Genomic DNA, 15,821 nt, shown 5'->3' on the forward strand with positions numbered 1-15,821 from the left:
TGGAGTAACTCAGCGGGTCAGGCAGCATCTCTGGAAGAAGCATCTCGACCCGAAATGTCACCGATTCCTTTTCTCCAGAGATGCTGCCTGACCAGCTGAGTTTCTCCAGCTTTTTATGTCTATCTTTTGTACTGTTCTATGTTCCATCCACAGTGAGATGTCTAGGTTGTAATACGACATGGGGATACACGGAACTGCAGATGCTGGCTTACAAAAGAAGACACAAAGTGCTGGAGTAACTCAACCGGGTCAGATGCTGCCTGACCTGCCGAGTTCTCCCAGCACGTTGTAACACGAGGCGCTGCTCTATCCTTGACAATGTTCCCAAACTTTCCGTCAAAGGCGTTTCAAGTCAAACTCTAATTCCCCTCAAAACGGAATGAAACAATTTATACACACGATCACCCTAAAATGAATATATTTGTGGACCTACTAAATCTTCTAAATGAAGACAGCGACTTTGGTAACAATCAAGATCTGTCACAGATTTTGTTTTTAATAAGAAAGTTGGCTTGAAAAGTCAGCTGACCCGTCAAAGTGGTGAGCATTGAGCATTACCTGGATCGTCGATATGATTATTGATGGATTGGCTCCAAGGAGGTCACCAGATTCCGGAAGCATGGATTCCTGTGAGCCATTGCCAAGCGGAATCACGTTCTGGGAATCTGCGGGATCGGAAGAACGGATGCATAGTCGCTTTGGCGAACGCCTCGCGTTGTGTGATGAGACGGGCTGATAAAGAGTGCGAGTCGCGGTTTGCTCCACTTTCGTCCCTACAACCCCTCCACCGAGGTCCTGCCCGGCGCAAGGGCAAGGTCGCTGCGGACGGGAACCCAGAGTGTTTTGGGGAGATCTACGAGGCACCAGCCTGCTGCCAATGCCCGCAATGCTGCTCAGGGTGGCAATGGAGATCGCTCCTATGCAGTGGTTGGTGTAAGTCTTGGAAAGTTTGGCAGCTTTGGACAGCATCTGCATCCGGGTACCCAACAGATTTTTCCCAATGGCTTTGTTCTCAAACCAGGCCATGTCACTTTCGCTGCAGTGGTCCCTAGGTCTTTGAAAGAACGCCTTACAGAGAGGGTTACGCTTTGAGACGTACTTAACAAAACTGGCGTACGGGCAGAACTCTGTGCCAGTCTCGTACATTCTCTTCTTGCTCCACGTCACCATGCGGGATTTATGGTAAGGTCCACAGGCTTTATAGTAGACATATCTTCTACCATCCTCATCCGTGGCCAAGCCAAACGAGTCCTCCTCCAGTTCCCTCTGGTTCTCCCGTCCCCTCGTGCAGAAGTACATACAGATCTCGAACCACACCTTATTGAGCAATCCAAAGGGAGTATTTGAGTCCAGGCTGCACGAAGTGTAGAGCTTCCTCAAGTCGCACCTGGTGATAGGGATGTCACGATATGATTTGTCTTGATACAGTAACGTTTTGGGAGAGCAACAAATATAAAGAGTACGATTTTGTTGGCTTTCATTAGAAGGGCGGCAGAGTGTTGCAGCTTTAGTTGCTGCCTCATAGCTCCAGAGACCCCAGTTAGATCCTGACCTTGGGTTTCTGTCTGTACGGAGTTTGCACGTTCTCCCTGTGACCTCGTGGGTGTCCGGTTTCCTCCCACATTCCAAACATGTACCTATTTGCAAGTTAATTGGCTTCAGTAAAAATGGTAATTGTCCCTAGTGTGTAGGATAGTGCTAGTTATGAGGTGCCCGCTGGTCAGTACAGTGTGCCGAAGGGTCTGTTTCCACACTGTATCACTGAAGTACTAAAGTCACAAAAAGGCGACACAGTGGTGCAGCAGGGAGAGCCGCTGCCTCACAGTGCGAGAGGTCCTGTCCTCGGGTGCTGCCTGTGCGGAGTTTGCTAGGTCTCCTTGTGAACATGTGGGTTTTCTCTGGGTGCTAAGATTTGTATTAATGATACAGTATGGATACAGGCTCTTCACCCACCACTAGGAAAAAATGTACTGACGCCAATTAAGCTACAAACCCGCGCGTCTTTGGGATGTCGGAGGAGGCCGGAGCACCCGGAAGAAACCCACGCTGTCACAGGGAGAATGTAAAAAAAAAAACACACACACACACACACACACACACACACACACACACACACACACGCACACATGCACACATAAACACACACGCACACACTCACTCACACACGCACACAAGCATACTCACTCACACGCACGCACACAAGCACACACTCACTCATTCACTTAAACACACACACACACACACACACACACACACACACACACACACACACACACACACACACACACACACACACACACACACACACACACACACACACACACACACACACACACACACACACACACACACACACACACACACACACACACACACACACACACACCGGCCCAGGTCTGGATGGAATCTGGGTGTTTGGCGCTCTGAGGCAGCAGCTCTACCAAACTGCACCACTTCTCAAACTTAGTGTCAACTTCTCAATGAATCGGAAACCGGTGTCTGAAGTAAAAATACTACAACTTGGCCAGTCTAGCCACAATTTTCAATTCTACCAGCTGCGCCACTGTGTCACACCTGCTCTGCTCTGCTCTCTTCTGTGAAAATTATTCCATTGTTAATAACCAGAATGGGGCAACTTCAACAATTCTCTCCGAAAAATACAGAGCATCACATTAAACTTTTGACTGATATCCACAGTGGTATCCCGCCTGGGTTTTTACAGATACAGTTCAGAACCTTTTTTTGCCAGATAGTTGGCAAAAATGCATGAATGCTTCAAAATCTCGGTGGGGACGGGGGTTAGACTCGAGGGCATGAGGCAAGAAAGGCTTTGAGAAATATTTTACAGTGAAGCAGTAAAATGGCGATACAAGAAACGTGCTGGTTTACAAAAAAAAGGCACAGAGTGCTAAAGCAATGAGCACTTTGCCAGGACTCGAGGGCCTGAGCTATAGGGAGAGGTTAGGTAAGCTAGGATAAAGAGTAGGGATTAACGGGTACCTTTCAGAATGGCAGTGGGGCACCACAGCTATTTACAATATATATTAATGATTTAGATGAAGGGATTACAAGTAACATAAGCAAATTTGCAGATGACACAAAGCTGGGTGGCAATTTGAACTGCTATGAGAATGCAGGGTGAATTGGACAGGTTGGGTGAGTGGGCAGATGCACAGCAGATGCAGTTTAATGTGGATAAATGTGAGGTTATCCACTCTGGTAGCAAAACGGGAAGGCAGGTTATTATTTAAATGGTGACAAGTTGGGAAAAGGGAAGTACAATAGGATCTGAGGGTCCTTGTACATCAGTCAATGAAAGTAAGCATGCAGGTACAGCGTGCAGTGAAGAAAGCGAATGGCATGTTGGCCTTCATAACAAGAGGAGTTTGGAAGAGAGAATGGAGCGGCTGGGCTTGTACACTCTGGAGTTTAGAAGGATGAGAGGGGATCTTATTGAAACATATAAGATTATTAAGGGTTTGGACACGCTCGAGGCAGGAAACATGTTCCCGGTGTTGGGGGAGTCCAGAACCAGGGACCACAGTTTAAGAACAAGGGGTAAGCTATTTAGAACGGAGATGAGGAAGCACATTTTCCACCCAGAGAGTTGTGAGTCTGTGGAATTCTCTGCCTCAGAGGGCAGTGGAGGCCGGTTCTCTGGATACTTTCAAGAGAGAGCTAGATGGGGCTCTTAAAGATAGCGGAGTCAGGGGATATGGGGAGAAGGCAGGAACGGGGTACTGATTGTGGATGATCAGCCATGATCACATTGAATGGCGGTGCTTGTTTGAAGGACTGAATGGCCTACTCCTGCACCTATTGTCTATTGTCTTGACTCTATTCCTTGGAGCACAGGAGGATGAGGGGTGGTCTTATACAGATGTGCAAGATCATGAGGGGAATAGACAGTATAGATTTATAGATAGATAGTGCAAATAGATTTTATCAACCTATAGATAGGATAAATGCACAGAATCTTTTACCCAGAGTAGGGGAATCAAGAACCTGGGGACATTGGTTTAAGGTAACAGGAACCTGAGGGGCAACTTTTTCCACACAGAGGGTGTTTTAATATATAGAACTAGCTGCCAGAGGAGGTAGTTGAGCTGGGTACTATAACAACATTTAAAACACATTTCGATAGTTACATGGATAGGAATGGTTTAGAGGGATACGAGTCAAACGTGGGCAGGTGGGATTAGTGTAGATAGGCCACGTTGGTCAGCATTGGCAAGTTGGGCTGAAGGGCCTGTTTCCATGCTGTGTGACTTTATATTTTAGCAGGTCGGGCAGCATCACTGGGGAACATGGATAGTTGACATTTCTGGTCAGGACCTTTCTTCAGAGAACCTGATGGAGGTTGTGGGGGAGTAAGCTGGAAGAGAGGAGGGGCAGGACAAAGCCTGGTGAGTGATATGTGGATGAAAGCGAGGGGGGGGGGGGTTGATAGGCTGTGTTGAAAAACACAGTGCTGAACATTGAAAAGGGATTCCTGGTCTCATAGGAAGAAGCCCCTTTTATTACGGGGTCATGGTGGCACAACGGCAGAGTATAATTAAGCATGGCTGACCCCTACCTCATCTAGTGTCACCAGGACCATGGGCCTTAAAGTGAAATATTTAATAAGCTGCATATCTCCTTGGGCCCAGATTGAACTTTTCAGAGCGTTGCAAGCTGGCACCAGAAATGATGACTTTCGGCATGCTGTTCGAGAAGAATGTAGAAAGGAACTGCAGTTGCTGGTATATACAGAAGATAGAAACAACGTGCTGGAGTAACTCTGCGGTTCAGGCAACATCTTTGGAGAAAAAGAATGGGTGGCGTTTTGGGTCTGGACCAGGGGTGGGGAACCTTTTCATGTTGGAATGCCACATTAAGTTAGCTGTAATCTAATAAGGCCACATCCAAGAAACTTCAATTAGATATACTTCAAAATGTACATTATTTTGTAAAGATCTAACTACTATGTACTAACTTCAAGAAAATGAAAAAAAATGTGTTCGTTCTAAAGTTAACTAACCTTTTAATGACTTTGAATGTACACAAAAATGCTGGAGAAACCAGCCCGAAACGTTGCCTATCTCCTTTGCTCCAAAGATGCTGCTGCACCCGCTGAGTTTCTCCAGTATTTTTGTGTACATTCGATTTTCCAGCATCTGCAGTTCCTTCTTAAACACTTTTAATGAATTTGTTGTGACTGCTTTTTGTGGGAAAGCATTTGAATATTTGGTTGCAACATGGAGGTTCGCAATTTCAGCTGATCTTCTAGATGGGTAGCCATCATTTGTGACCTTAAGGGCATCTTGATTAGGGTTAGGTTGGAGAATGTAGATTTGCAGCAAAAAGTGGTTGAAAAGTATGAAAGCATTTTTCGTGCGGGGAGGATTATTTTGTTGAATCATCTTTTACTCCTTGGTATTTTAAATACCTTCATTTTAAGATTAAAATAAAAATAATAAGACGTACAAAAACATGTTAATAAAAATAAAAGAATTTGTTCTACATAATTTGGATTCATTCAAAAGGCTGCACAATGGCCTAGAAGGCCGCATGTGGCCTTAAGGCCGCAGGTTCTCCACCCCTGGTCTGGACCCTTCTTCAGATCCGACCCATCCTTTTTCTTCAGAGATGCTGCCTGATCCACTGAGTTACTCCAGTACTTTGTGTCTCTTCCGCTCCAGAAGAGGATCTATTGTACTCATGCATAGGTTTAGGTTTATTATTCTCACGTGTACCGAGGTACAATGAAAAGCTTTATTTTGCATGCTATCCAATCAGATCAGATAATACTATACATAAATACAATCGTCAGACTGTAAGTACAATAGGCAGAGCAAAGGGGAAGATACAGTGTGCAGCATATAGTTCTCAACATTGTAGCCCATCAGTTCCAGAGACAAAGTCCAATGTCCACAATGGTGCAGACATGAACCGGACATCACCCTAGTTTACGGAAAGAGCATTCAGAAGCCTGATAATTGTGGGGAAGAAGCTGTTTCTGAGTTTGATGTTGCGCGCTTTTCAAGCTTTCCATCTGACAGGAGCAGGGAGGGGAAGGAATGACTGTGATGGGACAAGTCTTTGATTATGTTGGCTGCTTTCCCGAGGCAGAGTGAAGTGTAGATGGAGTCGATGGTGGGGAGTCTGGTCTGCATGATGGACTGGGCTACATCCACAACTCTGCAATTTCTTGCGGTTTGGGCAGAGCTGTTCCCAAACCAAGCTGTGGTGCAACCTGACAGTACGTTTTCTATGGTGCAAGTATAGCATAGAACGCATATCGAACGATTTGACTGGATAGCACACAGAACAAGCATTCAACTAGATCTCTGTACACACAACAATAAACCAACTAACTAACTAAAATCATGGCACTGCACTCTAAGTTTGCTAGTCATGAAGGGAGAGTTAGGTATCAGAATATGTACTGAATTACCCAATCTTAGGCAAGTCTTGCAAACCACATATAGGTACACAAATAGCTTCACTAATTTATATTAAGTTCAAACTAGGTCAAAGTTAACTTCCAAGTACTTAACTCCCACAAACAACCTGAATTCTATGTGTAGGACGGAACTGTAGATGGTAGTTTATACTGAAGATAGACACAAAGTGCCGGAGTAACTTAGCGGGTCAGTCAGCATATCTGGAGAAAAAAAAAAGAATGGGTGACGTTTCGAGTCGGAAAAAACAACCCTTCTTCTTCCATGAAGCCAATTTTCTATCCATTCAGCTACACTCGACCTGAAACCCCCCCCCCCCACAGGTGGTGCTTGACCCGCTGAGTTACTCCAGCACTTTGTGTTTATATTAATTCACAATTCTATCCTCCAGTTTCCCCCTACATTTCTGGCAAGAAGGGTCTTGAGTAAATGTAAAAATGTTTGGAGTTCCGCGATAGGGTACAGATTACCCAAAATATTTAAGCTCTGGCTATTAATATTTCACTTTTACTTGTCGGCTGATAAAGTGAACGAGTAGAGGATTTCCCAGTCTAATGTAAAAACACAGTAATCTTACCAAAGCCGAATTAGATTGAGCTTAGACTACAGATCATCGGGGATGTTGTGTATGCATCGTGTAACTAATGAAAGGTTGGGGTCAGACAAAAACAATGAGGCAGCACAATGGTGCATCGATAGAGTTGCTGCCTCGCAGCGCCAGAGACCCAGGTTCGATCCTGACCACGGGTGCTGTCTGTACGGAGTTTTACGTTCTCCCTGTGACCGCGTGCGTTTACTCCGGGTGCTCCGGTTTCATCCCACGTTCAAAAGATGTACAAGGTTTGTAGGCTAATTGGCTTTGGTTAAGACTGTAAAATGTTCCTCGTGTGTTGGACAATGCTAGTGTATCGCTGGTCGGTTTGGACTTGCTGGGTCGAAAGGCCTGGTTCCATGCTGTATCTCTAAAGTCTAAAAGCGAAAATATACAGGAGAAGGGGTTGAAATGAAAGAGTGACTAGCTGAGAAATTAAAGTCCAGCCTCAATGTGTCAGAACCAATGTGATTCTCCCCCAAGATGCGAGTTAAATATACCGCATGCGATACAGTTAGGTAGGTAGGTAGGTAGGTAGGTAGGTAGTGATGTTGGTGTCTGTCTGTGTGTGCATGCCTGTGGGTATGTCTCTGTTACACACTGAGGGCATCTCACCTGGTTGAGTTATCAGCATGTACACACCATTCTGCAGCAGGGAAGTATTGTACAAAACAATTCCCTACCACTACCCCTGTGCAGGAAAGGGAAACGGGTGCAGACACAAGGAATTGCAGGTGCTAGAATCTCGAGCACAACACAAAGTTCTGGAGGAACACAGCAGGCAGGCAGCAGCTGTGGAGGAATATAGACAGGTGATGTTTCGGGCCGAGACCCTTCTTCAGACTCAAGATCTCAGTCTGAAGAAAGGGCCCCGAGCTGAAATGTTGGATGTTCATTTCTCTTCATAGATGCTGCCTGACATAGAAACATAGAAAATAGGTGCAGGAGTAGGCCATTCGGCCCTTCGAGCTAACATTGCCATTCAACATTACTATGGCTCATCATTCAAAATCAGCGCCCCATTCCTGCTTTCTCCTCAATCTAACGGGGGGGGGGGGGGGCTGGAGGGGGGGCTGGAGGGGGGGGGGGGGCAGGATGGGGGGGGGCACGAGATGGAGGGGCACGAGATGGATGGGGGCAGGAGATGGGGGCAGGAGATGGGGGCACGGGGGGAGAGAGGGGGGCAGGAGACGGGGGCAGGAGACGGGGGTCTTAGGGGAAGGGGAGGCGGGATGGCTAAGTGGATGGGGCAATGGCTAAGGCATGGACAGGGGCTTGCTTTTGGGCAGGTGTGGGGGCAAGGGCAACAGGAGCTGGGAATGAGGCAAAGGAGGCTGGAGAAAGGATATGGGCATATGGGTAAGGGACGAAAGGGAAAGATTTGGGATGGGGTGAAGGGGCAAAGAGGGCAGAAGAATGGGCAAGGGCACATGGGCAAGGGTGAAGGGACAAAGGAAACGAGGCAGGAGCAGTGCAAGGGGCAATGGCTTGCACTTCGTGGGAGGTAAAGGGTGACAGGTTGCAAGAGCTGGGAGTGGGGTAAAGGGGGCAGGTGAAAGGGTAAGAGCACTTGGGCAGGGGGGTGTTAGGATGGGGTGAAGGGGCCATTGGGACAGGGGCAAAGAGGCAGGAGTCAATGCAATGGGGCAATGGTTCGCACAGGCAAGGGTAATGGGAGCAAGGGAATGATAGTCTAGACCTGAGATTTGGACAAAATGGGCAGGAGAAAGGGTTTGGGCACAAGGGGAGAAGGTGGTGATGAGAGGCAAAGAGGAAAGAGTTGGTACAGGGATGAAGGAGGTTTTGGGACAGGGGCAGTGCCAGGGGCAGTGCAAGGGGCAATGGCTCGCACTTGGGCAGGGGTGAAAGAGGCGATGGACAGGGGGCAATAGGAGGGATGGGGCAAAGGGAGCAGAAGAAAGGGTTAGAGCACTTGGGCAGGGGGGCAAGGTCTGAAGAGTGGTGACATGGCAGAAGGGGCAAGGGACAAAGGGGGAAAGAATTGGGTTGGGATGAAGAGGGCAATGGAACAGGGGTGGAGTGGGCAATGGAACAGAGGCAGAGGCAGGAGGTAGTGCAAAGGGGGCAATGGCTTGAACTTGGGCAAGGGTGATGGGGGAAAGAGCGGGGAATGGGGCAAAAGGACAGGAGTAGGGCAAGAATACTGGGAAGGATGAAGTAGGCAAAACATGGGAATGGGGCGCAGGGGGGCAGGAGAAAGGATAAGGGCAATGTGCGAAGTTGGGCAAATGGACAGAGGCAAAGAGAGTTGGAGAAAGGGGCAGAGGAAATGGCAAATGGGCAATGGGACAAGAGCTGGGCAATGGGGCAAGAGTTGGGCAATGGGGCAAGAGTTGGGCAATGGGGCAAGAGTTGGGCAATGGGAACAAGAGCTGGGCAATGGGGGCAACGAGCTGGACAATGGGGCAAGAACTGGGCAATGGGGCAAGAACTGGGCAATGGGGCAAGAACTGGGCAATGGGGCAAGAACTGGGCAATGGGGCAAGAACTGGGCAATGGGGCAAGAGCTGGACAATGGGCAAGGAACTGGGCAATGGGGCAAGGAACTGGGCAATGGGGCAAGGAATTGGGCAATGGGGCAAGGAACTGGGCAATGGGGCAAGAGCTGGACAATGGGGCAAGGAACTGGGCAATGGGGCAAGGAACTGGGCAATGGGGCAAGAGCTGGGCAATGAGAACAAGAGCTGGGCAATGGGAACAAGAGCTGGGCAATGGGAACAAGAGCTGGGCAATGGGAACAAGAGCTGGGCAATGGGGCAAGGAACTGGGCAATGGGGCAAGAGTTGGGCAATGGGGCAAGGAACTGGGCAATGGGGCAAGGAACTGGGCAATGGGGCAAGAGTTGGGCAATGGGGCAAGGAACTGGGCAATGGGGCAAGGAACTGGGCAATGGGGCAAGAGTTGGGCAATGGGGCAAGGAGCTGGGCAATGGGGCAAGGAGCTGGGCAATGGGGCAAGGAGCTGGACAATGGGGCAAGGAGCTGGGCAATGGGGCAAGAACTGGGCAATGGGGCAAGAGCTGGGCAATGGGGCAAGAGCTGGGCAATGGGGGCAAGAGCTGGGCAATGGGGCAATGGGGCAAGACTGGGCAATGGGGCAAGAACTGAGCAATGGGGCAAGATTTGGGCAATGGGGGAAGGAACTGGGGCAATGGGGAAGGAACTGGGCAATGGGGCAAGGAGCTGGGCAATGGGGCAAGGAGCTGGGCAATGGGGCAAGAGTTTGGCAATGGGGCAAAGAACTGGGCAATGGGGCAAAGAACTGGGCAATGGGGCAATGAACTGGGCAATGGGGCAAAGAACGGCAATGGGGCAAATAACTGCGCAATGGGGCAAGAGTTGGGCAATGGGGCAAGAGCTGGGCAAAGGGGCAAGGAGCTGGGCAATGGGGCAAGGAGCTGGGCAATGGGGCAAGAGTTGGGCAATGGGGCAAGAGTTTGGCAATGGGGCAAGGAACTGGGCAATGGGGCAAAGAACTGGGCAATGGGGCAAAGAACTGGGCAATGGGGCAAAGAACTGGGCAATGGGGCAAATGACTGCGCAATGGGGCAAATAACTGGGCAATGGGGCAAGAACTGGGCAATGGGGCAAGGAACTGGGGCAATGGGGCAAGGAACTGGGCAATGGGGCAAGGAGCTGGGCAATGGGGCAAGGAACTGGGCAATGGGGCAGGAACTGGGCAATGGGGCAAGTGTTGGGCAATGGGGCAATGGGGAGTTGGGCAATGGGGCAAGAGTTGGGCAATGGGGCAAGAGTTGTGCAATGGGGCAAGAGTTGGGCAAGAGTTGGGTAATGGGGCAAGGAGCTGGGCAAGAGCTGGGCAATGGGGCAAGGAGCTGGGCAATGGGGCAAATAACTGCGCAATGGGGCAAATAACTGGGCAATGGGGCAAAGAACTGGGCAATGGGGCAAAGAACTGGGCAATGGGGCAAAGAACTGGGCAATGGGGCAAGGAGCTGGGCAATGGGGCAAGAGTTGGGCAATGGGGCAAGAGCTGGGCAATGGGGCAAGAGTTGGGCAATGGGGCAAGAGTTGGGCAAGAGCTGGGCAATGGGGCAAGAGTTGGGCAATGGGGCAAGAGTTGGGCAATGGGGCAAGAGCTGGGCAATGGGGCAAGAGTTGGGCAATGGGGCAAGAGTTGGGCAATGGGGCAAGAGTTGGGCAATGGGGCAAGAGTTGGGCAATGGGGCAAGAGTTGGGCAATGGGGCAAGAGTTGGGGCAATGGGGCAAGAGCTGGGCAATGGGGCAAGAGTTGGGCAATGGGGCAAGAGTTGGGCAATGGGGCAAGAGCTGGGCAATGGGGCAAGAGTTGGGCAATGGGGCAAGAGTTGGGCAATGGGGCAAGAGTTGGGCAATGGGGCAAGAGTTGGGCAAGAGTTGGGCAATGGGGCAAGAACTGGGCAATGGGGCAAGGAACTGGGCAATGGGGCAAGAGTTGGGCAATGGGGCAAGAGCTGGGCAATGGGGCAAGATTTGGGCAATGGGGCAAGATTTGGGCAATGGGGCAAGAGTTGGGCAATGGGGCAAGAGTTGGGCAATGGGGCAAGGAGTTGGGCAATGGGGCAAGAGCTGGGCAATGGGGCAAGAGCTGGGCAATGGGGCAAGAGTTGGGCAATGGGGCAAGAGTTGGGCAATGGGGCAAGAGTTGGGCAATGGGGGCAAGAGTTGGGCAATGGGGCAAGAGTTGGGCAATGGGGCAAGGAGTTGGGCAATGGGGCAAGAGTTGGGCAATGGGGACAAGAGTTGGGCAATGGGGCAAGAGTTGGGCAATGGGGCAAGAGTTGGGCAATGGGGGCAAGATTTGGGCAATGGGGCAATGGAGCACTGGGAAGAGGGATAACGAGGCAGCGTACCTGGTGATGGCTTGTTTCTGGATGACGGGCCCGGCTCCCTGCTCCTCGAGTTTGCGGATGACGGCGGCCAGCGCAAGGTTGGCGCTGCGGAGCTCGGGGTCCTTGGTGAGGTCGAGGGTGCGGCAGTGTGGCGGCTGGTTGAGGTGTCGGTTGAGGGAGCTGCGGATGCTGATGAGGGAAGACTTGCTGTACACCTGGCCGCTCTTGGAGCGCGCCTCGGCGTAGAAGGAGCGCAGCGCCCGGCACAGCCCCGCCTTGTCGAGCCGCTCGAAATCCGCCCGCTCCTCCCGCTCGCTCAGGTAGTCCCGGAAAATCTTCACGGCGTAGCGGGTGGCCAGCCGTGTATTCTGGCTCCGCCGCCCGCCCGCCACCGGCAGCGACAGCGGCAGCGGCGACCAGGGCGGACAGTTCCCCACCGGCAGCGCCTCCCGCTGCGGCCACCCGTGCCCGCTCGCTCCTGGACCTGGACCTGGACCCGCTCCGCCCGGGTCTGGCTCCGTTACGCCCGTTCGCGGACTTTCTCCGCCCGTTGCTCCCGGTTTCAGTCCTCTTCCACCCGGTTGAAGTCCAGTCCAGTTGTGCCCGGTTGCGGTCTTGCTCCGCCCGGTTGCAGCCCCGGAGCGCCCGGTGGATGCTGCGCTGCTACCGGTTGCTGACCCGCTCCTGTCCCCGGTCCTGTCCCCGCTCCAGCTCCGTCCCGCCGCCCGCTACCGGCCACTCGCGCCATGTTGCGGCTCTGCCGGGCCGGACGCATGCGCTGCGGTTGGGCCGGGCCGGGCCGGGCGGAGGGAGGCAGAGCCCGGGACAACCGCAACCTCTCAGCCCGCAGCTGCTGCCGCTGTTGCCTCCACCCCAGCCCGGTCACCCCGCTGCTGCTGCCGCTGCTGCCTCGCCCCGACCCAACCCGGTCACCCCGCCGCTGCCTCCACCCCGACCCAACCCGGTCACCCCGCTGTTGCCGCTGCCTCACCCTAGCTCGGTCACCCCGCTGCTGCCGCTGCCACCTCGTCCCAGCCCAGCACAGCCCGGTCACCCCACTCCGCTCCCTCCGGCGGGCAGCTCCCTGAACACTCCGGCTCTGCGCTGCCGGGCGCCCGGTGGAGAGACACCTGCCCGTACCGCTCCTCTCTTTCTCTAACTCCCCCTTTCTCTATCTCACACTCACACACCGCCTCCCCCTTTCTCTCTCGCTCACCCCCTCTCTCTTCTCCCTCTCTTTACCCCTCTCTTTCTCACATCCTTTTTCTCTCTTCCCCTCCCATCCTCTTTCTTCTCTCTGCCCACTCCCTCTCCTTCTCTCTCCCTCTCTCCCTACCTGTTCCCTCTATACACCCTCTCTCCTCTCTTATCCCACTCAGTCTTCCCCCTTTATCTTTCTCTCTCCCCCTCTCCTTATCTGTCTATCATCTGTTCCCCCCATCCACCCTCTCTTTCTTACCCCACTCTCTCTCCCTCCTGTCTCCCCTCTCTATCACCTTGTCCTACCTCTCCCCATCCCTGCCCATCTCTTACCGCCTCTCCTTGCCCCCTCCAAACTCAGTTGCTGCATCTTCAGCCACCCCACAGTATCACCACAATACTCCCACCCTCGTCCAGAATTGCCCCTTGACAACTCCCTCCCCATCACCTCCCAGTGTGCCCTGTGCCCTCTCCAATACACCTCCCCCCCCCCTTCCTCTCACACCCTTTGGCCAAGTTCTCCATTTCTCACTCCTTCATTCCTCCGTCCTCCATCACACTCTCCTCCTTCTTAGTTCGCTTCAGTTTAGAGATACATAATGAAAACAGGCCCTTCGGCCCACCAAGTCAGATCCAACCAGCAATCCCCCGCCATACACTAGCCCCCCACACAGTAGGGACAAATTATAATCTTTACCGAAACCAATTAACCTACAAACCTGTATGTCTTTGGAGTGTGGGAGGAAACTGGATTGCCCGGAGACAACCTACACGGTCGCAGGGAGAACGTACAAACTCCGTACAGACAGCACCCGCAGTCAAGACCAAACTCAGGTCTCTGGGACTGTGAGGTAGCAACTCTACCGCTGTGCCACCGTGCTACCTCATCTTTTCCTCCATCTCCCACCAGCCTCCTTTCCTCCTCCCTCTTCTCCCCAACTCCCATTTTCCCCCATCCGTCACTCCATTTCTCCTCCACCTCCTTTCCATATCATCCAACTCAGTATCCTGTACCTGCCTTCTCTCCATACCCCCTGATCCCTTTAGCCACAAGGGGCACATCTAATTCCCTTTTAAATATAACCAATGAACTGGCCTCAACTACATTCTGTGGCAGAAAATTCCAGAGATTCACCACTCTCTGTGTGAAAAATGTTTTTCTCATCTTGGTCCTAAAAGATTTCCCCCTTATCCTTAAACTGTGACCCCTTGTTTTGGACTTCCCCAACATCGGGAACAATCTTCCTGCATCTAGCCTGTCCAACCCCTTAAGAATTTTGTAAGTTTCTATAAGATCCCCCCCTCAATCTTCTAAATTCTAGCGAGTACAAACCGAGTCTATCCAGTCTTTCTTCATATGAAAGTCCTGACATCCCAGGAATCAGGCTGGTGAACCTTCTCTGTACTCCCTCTATGGCAAGAATGTCTTTTCTCAGATTAGGAGACCAAAACTGTACGCAATACTCCAGGTGTGGTCTCACCAAGACCCTGTACAACTGCAGTAGAACCTCCCTGCTCCTATATTCAAATCCTTTTGCTATGAAAGGTCATATATATTAATGATTTGGAAGAGGGAATTAGGAGCAACACTAGCAAGTTTGCTGATGACACAAAGTTGGGTGGCAGTGTGAACTGTGAAGAGGATGTTTGGAGGTTGCAGGGTGACCTGGACAGGTTGAGTGAGTGGGCAGATGCAGTATAATAAATGTGAGGTTATCCACTTTGGTGGCAAAAACAAGGGGGAAGATTATTATCTCAATGGGGTTAGGTTAGGTAAGGGGGAGGTACAGCGAGACGTAGGTGTCCTTGTACACCAGTAACTGAAAGTTGGCGTGCAGGTACAGCAGGCAGTGAAGAAAGCTAATGGGATGTTGGCCTTCATAACAAGATTTCAGTATAGGAGTAAAGAGGTTCTTCTGCAGTTGTATAGGGCTCTGGCAAGACCACATCTGGAGTATTGTGTACAGTTTTGGTCTCCTAAATTGAGGAAGGACATCCTTGTGATTGAGGCAGTGCAGCATAGGTTTACGAGATTGATCCCCAGGATGGCGGGACTGTCATATGAGGAAAGATTGAAAAGACTAGGCTTGTATTCACTGGAGCTTAGAAAGATGAGGGGGTATCTTATAGAAACATATAAAATCATAAAAGGACTGGACAAGCTAGATGCAGGAAAATGTTCCCAATGTAGGGAGAGTCCAGAACCAGGGGCCACAGTCTTAGAATAAAGGGGAGGTAATTTAAGACTGAGGTGAGAAAAAAAAATTTCACCCAGAGAGTTGTGAATTTGTAGAATTCCCTGCCACAGAGGGCAGTGGAGGTCAAATCACTGGATGGATTTAAAAGAGAGTTATGCCCCTGTCCCACTTAAGATAGAGCTCTAGGGGCTAGTGGAATCAAGTGATATGGGGAGAAGGCAGGCACGGAATTGATTGGGGACGATCAGCCATGATCACAATGAATGGCGGTGCTGGCTCGTAGGGCCGAATGGCCTCCTGCTCCTATTTTCTATGTTTCTAGAGCCAGTAAAGTCCGATCAAAGATAGTTTGTTGGTCTCCAGTGGGGTAGATTGTAGCTCAGGACCGCTCACTATTTATTGGTAGGATTCAAAATTCAAGATTCAAGAGAGTTTATTGTCATGTGTCCCAGATAGGACAATGAAATTCTTGCTTTGCTTCAGCTCAACAGAATATAGTAGGCATAAATAAATACAGAACAGATCAGTGTGACCA

General features: G+C 50.9%; 1 protein-coding gene across 6 annotated transcripts in view; it reads right to left on the bottom strand.

The window, feature by feature from the left end:
- Nucleotides 1–15,821, bottom strand: part of kctd1 (potassium channel tetramerization domain containing 1) — a 102,371-nt gene that overhangs the window by 41,759 nt on the left and 44,791 nt on the right. The window contains exon 3 of one of the 6 annotated variants that reach the window (XM_055634295.1): nt 559–1,387. The exons of 4 other annotated variants lie outside the window; for them this stretch is intronic. In XM_055634295.1, coding sequence (XP_055490270.1) covers nt 559–1,387 — 829 coding nt within the window. Of the gene's footprint in view, nt 1–558; nt 1,388–11,909; nt 12,296–15,821 lie in introns of those variants that run through there. One more of the 6 variants, XM_055634299.1, reaches the window with a different exon arrangement.

This window comes from Leucoraja erinacea, chromosome 4, assembly GCF_028641065.1.
Source record: "Leucoraja erinacea ecotype New England chromosome 4, Leri_hhj_1, whole genome shotgun sequence".
In the NCBI taxonomy this organism is placed as follows: Eukaryota; Metazoa; Chordata; class Chondrichthyes; order Rajiformes; family Rajidae; genus Leucoraja; species Leucoraja erinaceus.